This window comes from Coregonus lavaretus (genome assembly GCF_964263955.1).
Source record: "Coregonus lavaretus genome assembly, chromosome: 40".
Classification (NCBI taxonomy): Eukaryota; Metazoa; Chordata; class Actinopteri; order Salmoniformes; family Salmonidae; genus Coregonus; species Coregonus lavaretus.
The window spans coordinates 11706112-11722087 of NC_140027.1; the positions used below are offsets into that span (position 1 = coordinate 11706112).

At 42.1% G+C, this 15976-nt stretch overlaps 1 protein-coding gene across 1 annotated transcript in view; it reads left to right on the top strand.

Annotated features, from left to right (window-relative positions):
* LOC311113520 (heterogeneous nuclear ribonucleoprotein L-like) overlaps window positions 1-8705 on the top strand; it is a 67315-nt gene extending 58610 nt beyond the window's left edge. The window contains exons 9-13 of the mRNA XM_084156760.1: window positions 111-232; window positions 1798-1999; window positions 2455-2512; window positions 2957-3055; window positions 7355-8705. Of these exons, the coding sequence (XP_084012886.1) occupies window positions 111-232; window positions 1798-1999; window positions 2455-2512; window positions 2957-3055; window positions 7355-7410 (537 nt within the window). The 3' untranslated portion in view covers window positions 7411-8705. The remainder of the gene's footprint in view (window positions 1-110; window positions 233-1797; window positions 2000-2454; window positions 2513-2956; window positions 3056-7354) is intronic.
* The last annotated feature ends 7271 nt before the right edge of the window (window positions 8706-15976 follow it).

Genomic DNA, 15976 nt, shown 5'->3' on the forward strand with positions numbered 1-15976 from the left:
ATTAGTAGGGGAAATGCAAAACTGACCCTAGATCAGCGTCACCTAGTAGAATATCAGAAGGTCTGTATGGATTCACAGTGATGCCATTCGATCTTATTTACGCCCCCCAGGTGAAGTTTATGAAGAGCGTCCCAGGCACCGCACTGGTCGAGATGGGAGATGAGTACGCTGTGGACCGATCCATCACACACCTCAACAGCATCAAGGTGTTCAGCAAGAGGCTCAACGTCTGGTGAGGAGGCTACATGTTTCACCTTTGACCCCCCACCCCGTGAACCCTAGCTTGATGAGCATGACATTTCTCTTTCTCAGTTCATCTTCCCTCGATTCCTCGGGTCATCTCTCCTTGCCTCCTTCTCAAAATACATTGGAAGAACAGGTGTAAGGGAAGCACCTTGGATCTTCTCCTCAAATGCGTTTTGAGAAGGAGGCAAGAAGAGAGGATGCCAGGCCATTTCTTGAAAGAGACATTGTTTGAATACTTATAACCTAATGGTCCCCTTGGTTTCGTCTAGTTTTAGATCAGTAATTACTTATCGAAAGGAAGGAAAGGAGTATTTTAGAAGGATTTTAATAGGGCCTATGCCATGATACTTAACAGCATGCTTTCGCTAAAGCAACAGAAACAAAAATTGATAGTTTGGCTTACATAACTTGTAACTCTTTATTTTGGTCTTACATAATAAAACGTTCCTTAAGTAAATGTTGTAATTTATAACCTAAATATAATATTCTTACATTTAGATTAAACATTTCAACATTTCCTTTAGAAACATCATTATCATCAATCTGTTGCTTAGCAAGTTTGGGTTTTGGAATCTTCAAAGCGTTATGAAAAAAGGACCCGGTATGTGCACAAAGGCCTTATTTGTCTCGACAGCGTTGGCTGTTCAAAGGCTCTGTATGGGTTGCGTTGCGTTGTCCTATCGAATTGGCAGCCTCCGTCCATCAGAAAAATTAATTGCCTCAGCTGCTAGATCCAGTTTAGATGAGGCTTCGTTCAGCTGCGCTGGGCTTAAAACCAGCCGCAAGGAATTCAAAAGCATTGCATTATGTTGGCGGACGGTCCACCACCATCTGAATGCATAGCCAATCTGAAGACATTGCTGCAACATATGGGGCGTTGTTTGTAACATGCTATATGTTGTGAAAGAGATGGATTTTGTGGCATGAAATACATATTTTTCCATAGCATGTTATAAACAATGCCCCAAATAATTATAGCATGTTAAAAACGGCACTCCCATAGCAACACTTCTATATCTAGGCCTCTGAATGAGAGACTGCATAGCATTGTAAAACCTAAAGGGCATTTCATAAATCACCTTCAACCCGTTGGGAGTTAGTCTCTCGCAGCACTAAACCGATACGTACCTTACCTCTCGCTCCCCTCGGCCCTTGAGAGCCAATTTGTTATTAGAGGTTCGGACACGTTTTTTTCATGTTTACTCTTCCTATCCCTATCGGTGCCTTGGCCTCATGGATGTATAAACCCCATTGAAAATGCTCTCTTTTTGTTCACCCACTATAGGAGAGCTGCAAACATAGAATTACATATAGGTTCTCTACGGCTGGAAATCTGTCAGCTGCGTTCTGATTCCTCTCCTTTACTCTTCTTCTCTCTTCCCCCATCCCTCCCTTCCCTTGTTTATCATTCCTTCTGTTACACACTCTCTCCCGTCTGTCTGTCTGTCCGTCCGTCCGTCCGTCTGTCCGTCTGTCTGTCTGTCTGTCTACCTACCTATTGCTCTATCCATTGATCCCTCCCTCCCTTCCTCGATCTTTCCCTCCCTCCAGTGTGTCCAAGCAGCACGCGGTCATCCCGAGTCAGGTGTTTGAGCTGGAGGACGGCAGCAGCAGCTACAAGGACTTCGCCATGACCCGGAACAACCGCTTCAGCAGCGTGGGCCAGGCGTCCAAGAACATCATCCAGCCGCCCGCCGCTGTGCTGCACTTCTACAATGTCCCGCCCTGCATCACTGAGGACGAGCTGCAGAGGGTGGGTGTGGAGGGGAGGGAGGGAGGGAGGGAGGGGTGTTTAGGCTGGAATGGTGACTGATGTCTAGAGAGGCGGGAGGTGGGGGTAAGGGGAGGTTGAACCCTTTCTATAGTGGAATTACAAGTTTGGATGACCCTGAGAATGGGTAACAGGAGACACCTACCTATAGGGTAGAGAGGACACAATCCACAGCAAGTGGGGAGATTGTTCTTACATTTTTTATAAACAGGCATTCAAATGTTTGCAATATGTCAAGTTATTTGGCATCAGACAGACATTAGCCCCGTGGCCCTCCAATACCAGGTTTGAATAACACTGGCCTGTAGTAGCCTATTTATTGTCCAGTGTTGAGATTCATATCATAACATCGCCATCTAGTGGATTATGTATACAAAACACTGAATGAAGCAATGACGCAATAGCTGAACCCTTTCTGTTGTGCGCTTTATCTTTAGTTATGTACAGAGCACGATGTACCCAGTTTCATCAAGTTCAAAGTCTTTGATGCAAAACGTAAGTGCTCATTTCATTCATTATGTTGGTCTAAATGGACGTTATATAACATGAGTCAATTCAGCTGTTTTTCTAAATAATGTGTCAGCAACAGCACCTAGATTATAAATGTAATTAATAAGGAATAATATAAATAGATAAATTATATTCTACTATCATTGATATGAATAGACCATTATGAATGCTTTTCTATAAATGTTTATAAATGCTTTCAGAATGATCATACATGTTGTAAATGCTTATGAATTGTAATGCGTATCAGTGTTTACAAATGATGAAATACTTATTTATGAATAGTTTATAGTTTATTAATGTGTATTCATGAAAGATATTATAAAGCGTTACCGACATATTGTTATTTATTATTAACAATCAGTTTCTCATGTTATCTTTTCCCATCACTGTCTTTTGAAGTGGGCTGATGTTTTTCCCTCTCCCTTCTAGCCAGCTCCAAAACTATCTCAGGCTTATTCGAATTTGACAACAAGACACACGCTGTGGAGGTTTTAACAGTCCTCAACCACCACCAGATCAGAATACCAAGTAAGTACTGTGTACTACTCCGGAGAGGATGACATAAGAATGCTTGCTTCAATGACAGAAAAGTAGCGAGAGATAATGAAAAGAGCGAGAGATAATGAAAAGTAGAGAGAGATAATGAAAAGAGCGAGAGATAATGAAAAGAGCGAGAGATAATGAAAAGAGCGAGAGATAATGAAAAGAGCGAGAGATAATGAAAAGTAGCGAGAGATAATGAAAAGAGCGAGAGATAATGAGAGAATGATAGAAAGAGAATGTGTCACAAGGCTCAAACCTATGCCAACACCGTATGTGGGCCAGAGACTGCAGCCATGACCGCTAGACAACCCATGCCACCTCCTCTGTCTCTTTTAAGTGACATCTTCCAGGCCTTTAACATGGTTCTGACTGCAACTATCCACCTTAATAAAAAAACTAAGGTCGATGTCCGCGCCCCCGCGGTAATCTACATTTACATTTGAGTCATTTGCGGACGCTCTTATCCAGAGCGACTTACAGTTAGTGGATACATTTTTTTTTTTTAAATGTATACCCCCCGTGGGAATCTAATTAGCATAATAAAACATTGCCCATCAAAATCTGTTAGTTTAAGCTAGAGATATCATATCGGTATATGATATCTCTAGCTTAAACTGACAGATTTTTATGGGGAATTGTATGGTAGTATAATGTATATGGAGACTGTTTAATGCCAAAAGTATGGGGTTAAATACATGTACTAAAATATATATATATATTTCTTATATCTATCAGATATATGAGAGACACTTCAGAAAAACGTCCTTTTTTATATTTTTGGGGGGACTGTCTATTGTTCCATGTAGTGAATCTGTTATTCAATACGTTTGAATGGACTAATAGCAGTAAGGCCCAAAATAATTTTTCAGCAAATATAGATATCTTTTTTTGGGGGGGGGATACTTAATGGGGTCTTAAAATTCAAAATCAAATAGCTAAATGATTCTTGGTATGACCTTCTTAAAACAAATACATATAGCTTAGTAGAACCCCCTCCCCAGCTTAGACAGGCCTTAGACTCTTATTGGTTAACAAAACAACTATGCTACCCAAGCATAATGGTAATAATCAATAGCTGACTAGTGCAGTCTGATTGCATAGAACCAAAACATTTTTTATAAGATAGTTGAATTGTATATGTTAACATTAATTCTGATACTGTAGGCCTCATCTAAAAATATATTTTCACCAGATCTTTTTCAGAGCTTATTTGATTGCTAAAAAGACCAATTAGTGAAAAAAATAATATTAGAATTGGGCTGCTCGTCTAAACGCAGCCTAACTGACTTTCAATGTAAACCATTGTTTTTTCAATCAGATTTGGAGGACATTTTTTTGGAGGAAGTCTCACTAACCTGTAGCATGGAATAAAGCTAGGTAGTAATGCTAGCTTGTGCATGTCATTGACAGGTGCTTAGCTTTACTCCATGCATTACACTTCTTCTGAGGGGTTTCCCTAATACAACTCCCAGTCATACTGTCGGTTGGTGGAAATCCCCATCGACTGAGGATGAGGGGTCACCATTATGTAGCTGTGTAGAAATGATGTTGAATAATAATACACTACATTTATCAATCGGACGCCATTATTATGTGAATAAATGCAACAGACCCTGTGCGTCTCTGAAGGATCTAGCAAGATAGTGAATCATTGCATCACCGACTCAGTATGACTATAATAAACATGAACATGTCTAACTTGCACCGTTATGCAATTATTAAGAGACTAGATACAAATAGCTAATCCTGCCGACCAATGTTCTAGCATTAATTTATTGAGGCAAGCAGCTCAGGGATGTCAAGTTGGTACCCAAGCATGTGCTATGTGTATAGTGTAATTAACAACTATCAAATTAAAGGCAAATAGTAAATCAAAGAATGACTCTGTAAAACGAGGAATGGATTTACTCAATTCAACTAATATAATGTATCAGTCACGAAATAATTGACACTCAAACAATTACAGTGTACATGAAATACATGATACATTACAGAATAACACAGAGTAAATGACTATCACCAACAGGTTAAGACTTAACGTGGTTACACATGTCTTCCGTGTGGTCCTCTGTAGCTCAACTGGTAGAGCACGGCGCTTGTAACGCCAAGGTAGTGGGTTCGATCCCCGGGACCACCCATACACAAAAATGTATGCACGCATAACTGTAAGTCGCTTTGGATAAAAGCGTCTGCTAAATGGCATATTATTATTATTATTATTATTCCGTTCAGAATGTCTGATGGTAGCAAGTTCTCAAAGTATGAGCAAATTCACTGCCCTTTTAACCAAATTCAAGCAGGAACACACCCCCAACCTGAATTAACATTTCTTAACACTTTGCTAGTGAAAACAAAAGACAGGGAAACACACCCAGATTCATATCTAATCAACTCAATTTGAATGTTATGACTGGACAACAGGAATGTGCCTGATAACCAGTCAACCCAATATACAATTTCAATCCAGTTACTTTAAACATACATAAACCAGAAAACATGCAATGCATATCAAAATGTGCAGCTCTTCATAAGGTCTTGAAACAAACACTACAATTTTATTCACACAGTAACAGTCGTCACTCCTCTCATCAGTGACCCCAGGACTTCTGTGGAAACGTCTCATCCTGGAGATTGCCACTGTGAAGGTGTGGCTCTCTCTTGTGAGATTTTTATTTAACTAGGAAAGTCAGTTAAGAACAAATTCTTATTTACAATGAAGGCTTACCCCGGCCAAACCCTCCCCTAAGCCAGACGTCGCTGTGCAATTGTGCTCCCGATCACGGCCAGTTGTGATACAGCCCGGGATCAAACCCGGGTTTGTAGCGACGCCTCTAGCACTACGATGCAGTGCCTTAGACCACGACGCCACTCGGTCCCCCATATACAGCCAGCCATCCAGACGATGCCAAATTGAATCAACATGCCAGGCTAGCCGCTAGACGCCTCTTCATCACTGGCCTTCATCATCGTTCACATTTGTTCACTCTCTCTATTTTTCGACTACAATACAAGTTAAAGACATTTTTGTTTTATTCTTCACTTGTGCTCCTCCCTTACACAGCAGGTATTCACCTTCACACGGGCCGACAACACAAACAAAAGCCAATAGACGTAACTTTTAAAACAATTGTGAGGCAAAACAAAAATGGAGCCCCCCCCAAACACCTCCATTGTGTGCTTTCATTATTTGTTTAGTGGCAGAGGAGGAAAATTGCAGGAGAAAGCCTTGTTTTCTGTAATAATAATGTCCGTCATACAGTGAGCCTGACGGGGGTGGCAGACCTAAGGTCCCAGTTAGCTGGAAATAGTCTGAATACAGAATATAAGGAGTAACCCCTTGAGGCAACACAACACACACACAAACACTCACTCCATCATTTTCTCACTCACACATAATATGCACATACATTTCTACTGACTCTACACACCCACTCACATACAAGCTGCTGCTACTCTGTTTATCTTATATCCTGTTGCCTAGTCACCTACCCCTATACACATCTACCTCCATCACTCCAGTATCCCTGCACATGTATATATGGTATTGGAACTGTCTTTTTAAATATTCCCTGTATATAGTAAGCTTACTTAATTATTACTTTATTGTGTATTTCTTATTTCTTATTCTTATTTCTCGTGTTTTTTTTATTGTTTTTTTTTTATACATTATTATGGATTATTGCATTGCTGGGCTTTGAGTTAGAAAGAAAGGCATTTCACTCTACTTGTGCATGTGTCTTGAAACTTGAAACTGGAAACATGATCCTGACTAGTAAATACCAGGCATTCAGTTGAAATGTTGATACATAAAGAGACATTCCATATTATAAGCGTTATTATAAGACATTATAAAGGCTTGTGCATGCTTATAACAAGTAGTAAACAATTATACCTGCAGGCTACCTCCCCTGTGATCTAGAAAATCTATAGAGCAAATGTTGCTACCGAGTGTTTTATCAAAGTTAGCTCGATAACTCATTGATCCTGTCTCTTTAAAATAACACTCTGTAACACTTTACTTAATAAAAAGTTGGCCTTTTATATGGAGTGGTTTCAGAATCTTTAGCTGGCTAACTTACTGCCTCTGCTTCATGAAATATGCCACCAGGGCATTGCTCAAACTGACTCTAGTGTCAACACATGATTATTTAGAGCAAATGTTCACACACACGCGCATACACACACACCCCACAAAGTAAATGTATAGAGTTAAACGTGTGTGCAAGTCATGCCTTTTTTCTCCTCTCCTCATCCCTTCTTCCTATTCCGTCTTTCCGCCTGCAGATGGCTCCAACCCTTACACCCTCAAGCTTTGCTTCTCCACTTCCTCACACCTCTGAGACCTGGAAAACCAAGATGGCCGCCGCATTAGTTCGCCATCAACAAGGGGAGAAGTGGATAGGGGAGAACGGAAGAGCACCCAACGAAGGAGAACGAAATAAACAACGCAAGAGTGGAGAGTCAACACGCTTTTTCGGACCTGAGAATGGAAAGGCGAGGTGTTAAAAACCCTCATATGAGCTATTTTAATGGATTATTTTTGTTGTCTTTTTTCATTTGGTTACAAAAACGATTTGAAGGAGCTGCGAGTGGTTGGGCTGACAGTTGTAACTGACAGAGGGAGAGGAAAGCCCAACTATGCATCCCAGCAGGGCCGCTTACTCTGCACTACAATTGATTTGATGTTTCCTGTGCTGATTTGATGAGGTCCGAATTTGACTTCTGTCTTTTTGTTGCGTGACCTATTTTAGTGGTCAAAAGACAGTGGCCTACAGTACATTTTCATTCCTAAACTGATGTCAATGGCCAGTGGCCAGTTTTACAACTTTCAGAAGGTTCCCAAAGTTGGAGCATGAGAACTGTATACCCAGTGTTTCCCCTATATTAGTTTCTTCCTTAGGCGGGATGCAAAAGCCCTCGAAGCAACATCTAGGGCAGCTGGGATAAAAATTACAAATTGAAACCAATGGATGACAAAACAATTTAGGCGGTGGAGGGCTGCTCTAGCTAGGGGAAACACTGGTTGAAACTAGTGGAAATGCGTGTGCCTAACTCTGTAATAGAAGAGATTACTCAGTGTTTGTAAATGAACAACCCGTTCAAAGACTGTAATTTAAAATCACATGATATTGTACATATGTGTGTGTATAGCAGTTGAGTGGGTGTCCGGGCACTATGTTAATTAGAGCAGTTCCAAAAACACATGTTTTCCACACTGTTTCTAAACTTTTTCTGCTGATGGTCCTCTTCTTTGGAGGGCCATTTGAATTCAAACTCAAATTAACACTTGAGACTTGTGTCAGAAGTCGGTGTCAGCTTACTATCTGATGGTCAGCAGCATCCCGCCATGTCAGTCCCTGGATCTAGGGTTGGGAAACACTGAATCAGAGGGGTGAAATACTCAGCCGTTACGACACGTCTGTCTTCTCTCAAGACGACATTCTTTGAAAAGGACGTTTGCTTTTTTCAAACTGTGTTTAGAGATTTTCAAACCCTGAAGGTCCATGCGGGTTGTATGTGTTTAGTGTTCCCAGTTATACTGTGTCTCCATGTTTGTACTTGGCACACCACCACCACGTCTGAAGAACTCACTGTGAGCATGTGCAGTCATTAAAACATTTGCCAGTCGATACACAACAATGTCCTTTTATTGTCTTTCCAATAGGCGCCTATCCAATTAGCATAGTATTATATATCCGGTTCTGCTAACACTTTGCAATAAGGTTACCTTTAAGTGGTTATAATTTGTTTATTATTTAATTAAACATTTTTAGAACATTATATCATTACTAAATTTCATTTGAACAATGAGAACAGTGAGACTTCTTGAGATTTCTGCTACTTTGTCATGTTTCATGATACAGAGAGTGAAATTCAGCAGTTTAGCAAGATCAAGGTTGGACTGTCAGCTCCTGACCTAGAATTTGGTGTCCTGACATCTGGGTCACCGGGTTATGGAAAACACTTCAGACCATTTTAAGTTATGTGTAATCAATTAAACAGGCAAATCATATGATGATTATAAGCAAAAAATGTTTAGGATATAGTCGTCGTCGATATTGGTCGGGGTAGAAGGATAAAGTAATCCTTCTACCCACCCCCCCTTTACTCCAACCCACCCCCCCACCCAAAAAAAATAAAATAAAAATAATAATAATAAAATACATTGTAAAGTGGTTCCCCCACTGGCTATAAGGTGAATGCACCTATTTGTAAGTCGCTCTGGATAAGAGCGTCTGCTAAATGACGTAAATGTAAATGTAAATGTAAATCTTGGCCTCCGGCTGGCCCCCTCAGTAAAGAGGTTTGCAAAGCGTCTTGCTTGGAAAAGCAATTGCCAAACTATCCATCTATATAGCTCTGGGTTACATTATCTAGAGCAGTGTTTCCCAGACGTTTCCTCGAGTACCCCCAGTTGTTCCATTTATTTGATATATTCCTGTACCAGCACACCTGATTCAACTGGTCAACGTTTTTAATGAGTTGAATCAGGGGTGCTAGTACTGGAATAGATCCAATATGTGGAATAGCGGGGGGTCCTCGAGCAGGGGGTTGTTAAGCACTGATGCTGGTACTTTGGGAGAGGTTTGGGAAACAATGATCTAGAGACCATCCATCTGTATCTCTGCTCTGTATTCAACTATAACCACGGGGGCCCATGGTAGTGGCTCCTGCCCGGCTGCCCCTCTGGTCTTCGGGTCTTGAAGAGATGTGTGTGGGGTAAACACAGCTGTGTCCCGAAAAGACCAAACCCACTCTGCATGACTGTGTGCTTCAGTGAAGCATGAAAAACAACCGTCTGGCCTCCCTTATTTCCCTCTCTTCCCTCTTTTCACACTTCCCTGGCTCTAGCAATCCATGTTTTTCTCACCAGGGTCATATTCACTAGGCACAAACAGAAGAAAACAGACTGAAATCCGTTCCAACACTTTTCGCTACATTTTGCACTAATGAATACGACCCAGCTGTGGGAGCCTGAGCTTAGATGATCTGGCTCTAAATTAACCTCAGCCTGCTATCGTCGTTGACGGCACTAGGCCTTTGTACATTTCTAAAATTACAAAGGCCTACTGCCACAAATTTGTTTTTTACACCTGCCCTGGCACTGGGAATCTTAAGGAAGTCAGCAGCAGTCATGGGGAGCAGGACAGCCAATGTTTGTTTACAGTGCAGCCAAATTGGTGTGTTGCATTCCAGCTTTGGCTTTTGAATTATAACCTGGGTTCCCCCCGCGACAGTGAGAGAGTAGCCTAGCTAGCCTATGGTGTGAGTAGCCAAAACGGGCTACTAATGTGGCGTGACTTCGTAGGCCATGCCTGACCCCTTTGAAATGTACAAATAGAGAGCAGAGAGAAGATGAGAAGTGAGAAGAATTCCTCTTGAGCCATCAGAGAGAGAGAGGGAAAGAGAGACAGAGAGCGAGAAAGAGAGAGATTATGGCTTTCAGTCACCCGTGTCATAGACACTCTCCGCTGTAGAACTCTGTGGCCTAGTTTTGTCAGAGTTGATTTTCTCCCTCAGGACCTCACTGGAGTATCAAAGGCTCACTACACACAGGCAGACGAAGAAAACCATCAACTCTCTTTCTATCTGTTACATGTGGCACCTTACTTGTAATATACAATCACAATGAGTTCCCAGAACCATCAGTTTATTATTTCAGAAACTTGTTTCTTTTAAGCTTTTTGGTAATATGAATTGTTGATGGTGGATGTGTAACCCTTAAAGGGACACTTTACTCGAGAACAAAAAAAAAACATATTTTTCATTAGTCCACTTTTGATACATTGCAACAAAATTGCACATGTCATTGTTCAAGTTTTTTAAGATATTACTTTCAGCCTCCTGGGCCCAGTTTTTCAAAAAATTTAATCCAGGTCAAAATGATCCTGTCTAAATCCTGGATCCCCCATAAAATTCTGTTCCCCCATCATTTTGGACACTGAACATTTTTTTTGGGCCCACGTCATGAGATTATATAACATGATCTGTGTTGCAGCATATGATGTGTTATATTAGAGATGATGTTCAGTTATCGCTTAAAATTGCCCCGAAGAACAAGGAGGGACCAAATCTGAAGGGGGAGCACAATTTAACCCAACACAGGATAATTTTGATCTGGATTAAATGTTGTTGTTTTTACTGGGCCATGAAGCCCAAAAATCAAGCAAGAGCAAGAAGTTTTATGATGATGCATTTTGCATCATCAAGAGACTTTTCCAGGAAGTAAACACAGGCCTGCTATTAAAATAGCTAATTGTATTTTGAGACGATATTACTGGTGGACTGACAAGAAATATAGGAAAAAATGTTATTTGAATAAAATGTCAAATTAATGGCCTCCCGAGTGACGCAGCAGTCTAAGGCACTGCATTGCAGCGCTAGAGGCATCATCAACTGGCCGTGATCGGGAGTCCTATAGGGCGGCGCACAATTGGCCCGGCGTCGTCCGGGTTAGGGGAGAGTTTGGCCTTCCTCTGACACTGCCTAGTATATACAGTTGAAGTTGGAAGTTTACATATACCTTAGCCAAATACATTTAAACTCAGTTTTTCACAATTCCTGACATTTAATCCTAGTAAAAATTCCCTGTATTAGGTCAGTTAGGATTACCACTTTATTTTAAGAATGTGAAATGTCAGAATAATAGTAGAGAGAATGATTTATTTAAGCTTTTATTTCTTTCATCACATTCCCAGTGGGTCAGAAGTTTACATACACTCAATTAGTATTTGGTAGCATTGCCTTTAAATTGTTTAACTTGGGTCAAACGTTTCGGGTAGCCTTCCACAAGCTTCCCACAATAAGTTGGGTGAATTTTGGCCCATTCCTCCTGACAGAGCTGGTGTAACTGAGTCAGGTTTGTAGGCCTCCTTGCTCGCACACACTTTTTCAGTTCTGCCCACACATTTTCTATAGGATTGAGGTCAGGGCTTTGTGATGGCCACTCCAATACCTTGACTTTGTTGTCCTTAAGCCATTTTGCCACAACTTTGGAAGTATGCTTGGGGTCATTGTCCATTTGGAAGACCCATTTGCGACCAAGCTTTAACTTCCTGACTGATGTCTTGAGATGTTGCTTCAATATATCCACATAATTTCCCTTCCTCATGATGCCATCTATTTTGTGAAGTACACCAGTCCCTCCTGCAGCAAAGCACCCCCACAGCATGATGCTGCCACCCCCGTGCTTCATGGATGGGATGGTGTTCTTCGGCTTGCAAGAAGCCCCCTTTTTCCTCCAAATGTAATGGTCATTATGGGCAAACAGTTCTATTTTTGTTTCATCAGACCAGAGGACATTTCTCCAAAAAGTACGATCTTTGTCCCCATGTGCAGTTGCAAACCGGTCTGGCTTTTTTTATGATGGTCTTGGAGCAGTGGATTCTTCCTTGCTGAGCGGCCTTTCAGGTTATGTCGATATAGGACTCGTTTTACTGTGGATATAGATACTTTTGTACCTGTTTCCTCCAGCATCTTCACAAGGTCCTTTGCTGTTGTTCTGGGATTGATTTGCACTTTTTACACCAAAGTATTCTAGGAGACAGAACGCGTCTCCTTCCTGAGTGGTATGACGGCTGCGTGGTCCCATACTTGCGTACTATTGTTTGTACAGATGAACGTGGTACCTTCAGGCATTTGGAAATTGCTCCCAATGATGAAGCAGACTTGTGGAGGTCTACCATTTTTCTGAGGTCTTGGCTTATTTGTTTTGATTTTTCCATGATGTCAAACAAAGAGGCACTGAGTTTGAAGGTAGGACTTGAAATACATACACAGGTACACCTTCAATTGACTCAAATTATGTAGATTAGCCTATCAGAAGCTTCTAAAGCCATGACATCATTTTCTGGAATTTTCCAAGCTGTTTAACGGCACAGTCAACTTAGTGTATGTAAATGTCTGACCCACTGGAATTGTGATACAGTGAATTATAAGTGAAATAATCTGTCTGTAAACAATTGTTGGAAAAATTACTTGTGTCATAGACAAAGTAGATGTCCTAACCGACTTGCCAAAACTATAGTTTGTTAACAAGAAATGTGTGGAGTGGTTCAAAAATGAGTTTGAATGACTCCAACCTAAGTGTATGTAAACTTCCAACTTCAACTGTAGGTCCTGGATGGCAGGAAGCTTGGCCCCAGTGATGTACTGGGCCGTACGCACTACCCTCTGTAGCGCCTTAGCAGTTGCCATACCAGTCGGTGATGCATCCAGTCAGGATGCTCTCGATGGTGCAGCTGTATAACCTTTTGAGGATCTGGGGAACCATGCCAAATCTTTTCAGTCTCCTGCGAGGGAAAAGGCGTTGTCGTGCCCTCTTCACGACTTTCTTGGTGTGTTTCAACCATGATAGTTTGTTGGTGATGTGGACACCAAGGAACTTGAAACTCTCAACCCGTTCCACTACAGCCCCGTCGATGTGAATGGGGGTGTGTTCGGCCCTTCTTTTCCTGTAGTCCACAATCATCTCCTTTGTCTTGCTCACGTTGAGGGCTTGTTTCATACCGGACCAGGCTAGTAGGGTGAGCAAAGGGGCTTAAAAACTTGTACTAACGATTAAGGTTTGAAGGTTGTATATGTACACTATGTCCCTGGAACCCTAACACCATGTCTTAGCTTTACACAGGTCCCTGCAGAATTCTGCAGTATTGCTAAACGAGCTAAGACCAGCGCCTCAGCCAGCCCTGAGGTCATTAGCCAAGCTAGATCAATAGGAAGCTACCGAAAACAACATATAACGACGAGGAATGTGTGCCACTCCATGTTGCCCTCATCACTTCAGCAGACCTGTGTGCGTTCCAAATGTCACCCTATTCCCTACATAGTGCACTATTTTTGACCAGAGCCTTATGGACCCTGGCCAAAAGTAGTGTACTATATAGGGAAAAGGGTGACATTTGGGACACATAGCTGGTATTGATCTCTTACCGGTCCACTGTATATCACTCTCCTAATGAACTCACCCACACACCAAAGGGCACAGATAAATACTAGGCCGTGAGGACTCCATTTTCCACCCCTAGTCCATGTAACCAATCGCCTCGGAGGAAGACGGAAGATGTCTCTGTTATTGTTGTAAATGGTGTTGGACTTCAGAGACGGGAGTCCAGCAAAAGTATGTTTGGCTGGCTGTAGTGTTTTAAACTTTAAAGGGTGTTCCACTTGGCTGAAGTCTTATCCCTGATACAGATGTTGGGTATACAGTTCCTTCGGAAAGTATTCAGACCCCTTGACTTTTTCCACGTTTTGTTACGTTACAGCCTTATTATAAAATGGATTAAATTATATTTTTTCCTCATCAATCTACACACAATACCCCATAATGAAAAAGTGAAAACAGGTTTTTAGAAATGTTAGCAAATGTATAAAAAAAACAGAAAACACTGATTTTCATAAGTATCCAGACCCTTTGCTATGATACTCGAAATTTAGCTCAGGTGCATTCTGTTTCCATTGATCATCCTTGAGATGTTTCTACAACTTGATTGGAGTCCACCTGTGGTAAATTAAATTGTTATGACATGATTTGGAAAGGCACACACCAGTCTATATAAGGTCCCACAGTTGACAGTGCATGTCAGAGCAAAAACACAAGCCATTAAAATTTTTACATTTACATTTTTTACATTTACATTTAACATTTTAGTCATTTAGCAGACGCTCTTATCCAGAGCGACTTACAGTTAGTGAGTGCATACATTATTTTTTATTTTTTCATACTGGCCCCCCGTGGGAATCGAACCCACAACCCTGGCATTGCAAACGCCATGCTCTACCAACTGAGCTACATCCCTGCCGGCCATTCCCTCCCCTACCCTGGACGACGCTGGGCCAATTGTGCGCCGCCCCATGGGTCTCCCGGTCGCGGCCGGCTACGACAGAGCCTGGATTCGAACCAGGATCTCTAGTGGCACATGAGGTTGAAGGAATTGTCTGTTGAGCTCCGAGACAGGATTGTGTCGAGGCACAGATCTGGGGAAGGGTACCAAAACATTTCTGCAGCATTGAAGTTCCCCAAGAACACAGTGGCCTCCATCATTCTTAAATGGAAGAAGTTTGGAACCACCAAGACACTTCCTAGAGCTGGCCGCCAACCAAACTGAGCAATCGGGGGAGAAGGGCCTTGGTCAGGGAGGTGACAAAGAACCCAATGATAACTCTGACAGAGCTCCAGAGTTCCTCTGTGGAGATGGGAGAACCTTCCAGAAGGATAACCATCTCTGCAGCACTCCACCAATCAGTCCTTTATGGTAGAGTGGCCAGACGAAAGCCACTCCAGTAAAAGGCATATGACAGCCCGCTTGGAGTTTGCGAAAAGGCACCTAAAGGACTCAGACCATGACAAACAAGATTCTCTGGTCTGATGAAACCAAGATTGAACTCTTTGGCCTGAATGCCAAGTGTCATGTCTAGAGGAAACCTGGAACCATCCCTACATGAAGCACGGTGGTGGCAGCGTCATGCTGTGTGGATGTTTTTCAGCAGCAGGAACTGGGAGACTAGTCAGGATCGAGGAAAAGATGAACAGAGCAAAGTACAGAGAGATCATTGATGAAAACCTGCTCCAGAGCGCTCAGGACCTCAGACTAGGGTGAAGGTTCACCCTTCAATAGGACAACAACCCTAAACACACAGCCAAGACAATGCAGGAGTGGCTTCGGGACAAGTCTCTGAATGTCCTTGAGTGGCCCAGCCAGAGACCGGACTTGACCCCCATCGAACATCTCTGGAGAGACCTGAAGATATCTGTGCAGCGACGCTCCCCATCCAACCTGACAGAACTGGAAAGGATCTGCAGAGAAGAATGGGAGAAACTCCCCAAATACAGGTGTGCCAAGCTTGTAGCGTCATACCCAAGAAGACTCAAGGCTGTAATCGATGCCAAAGGTGCTTCAACTACTG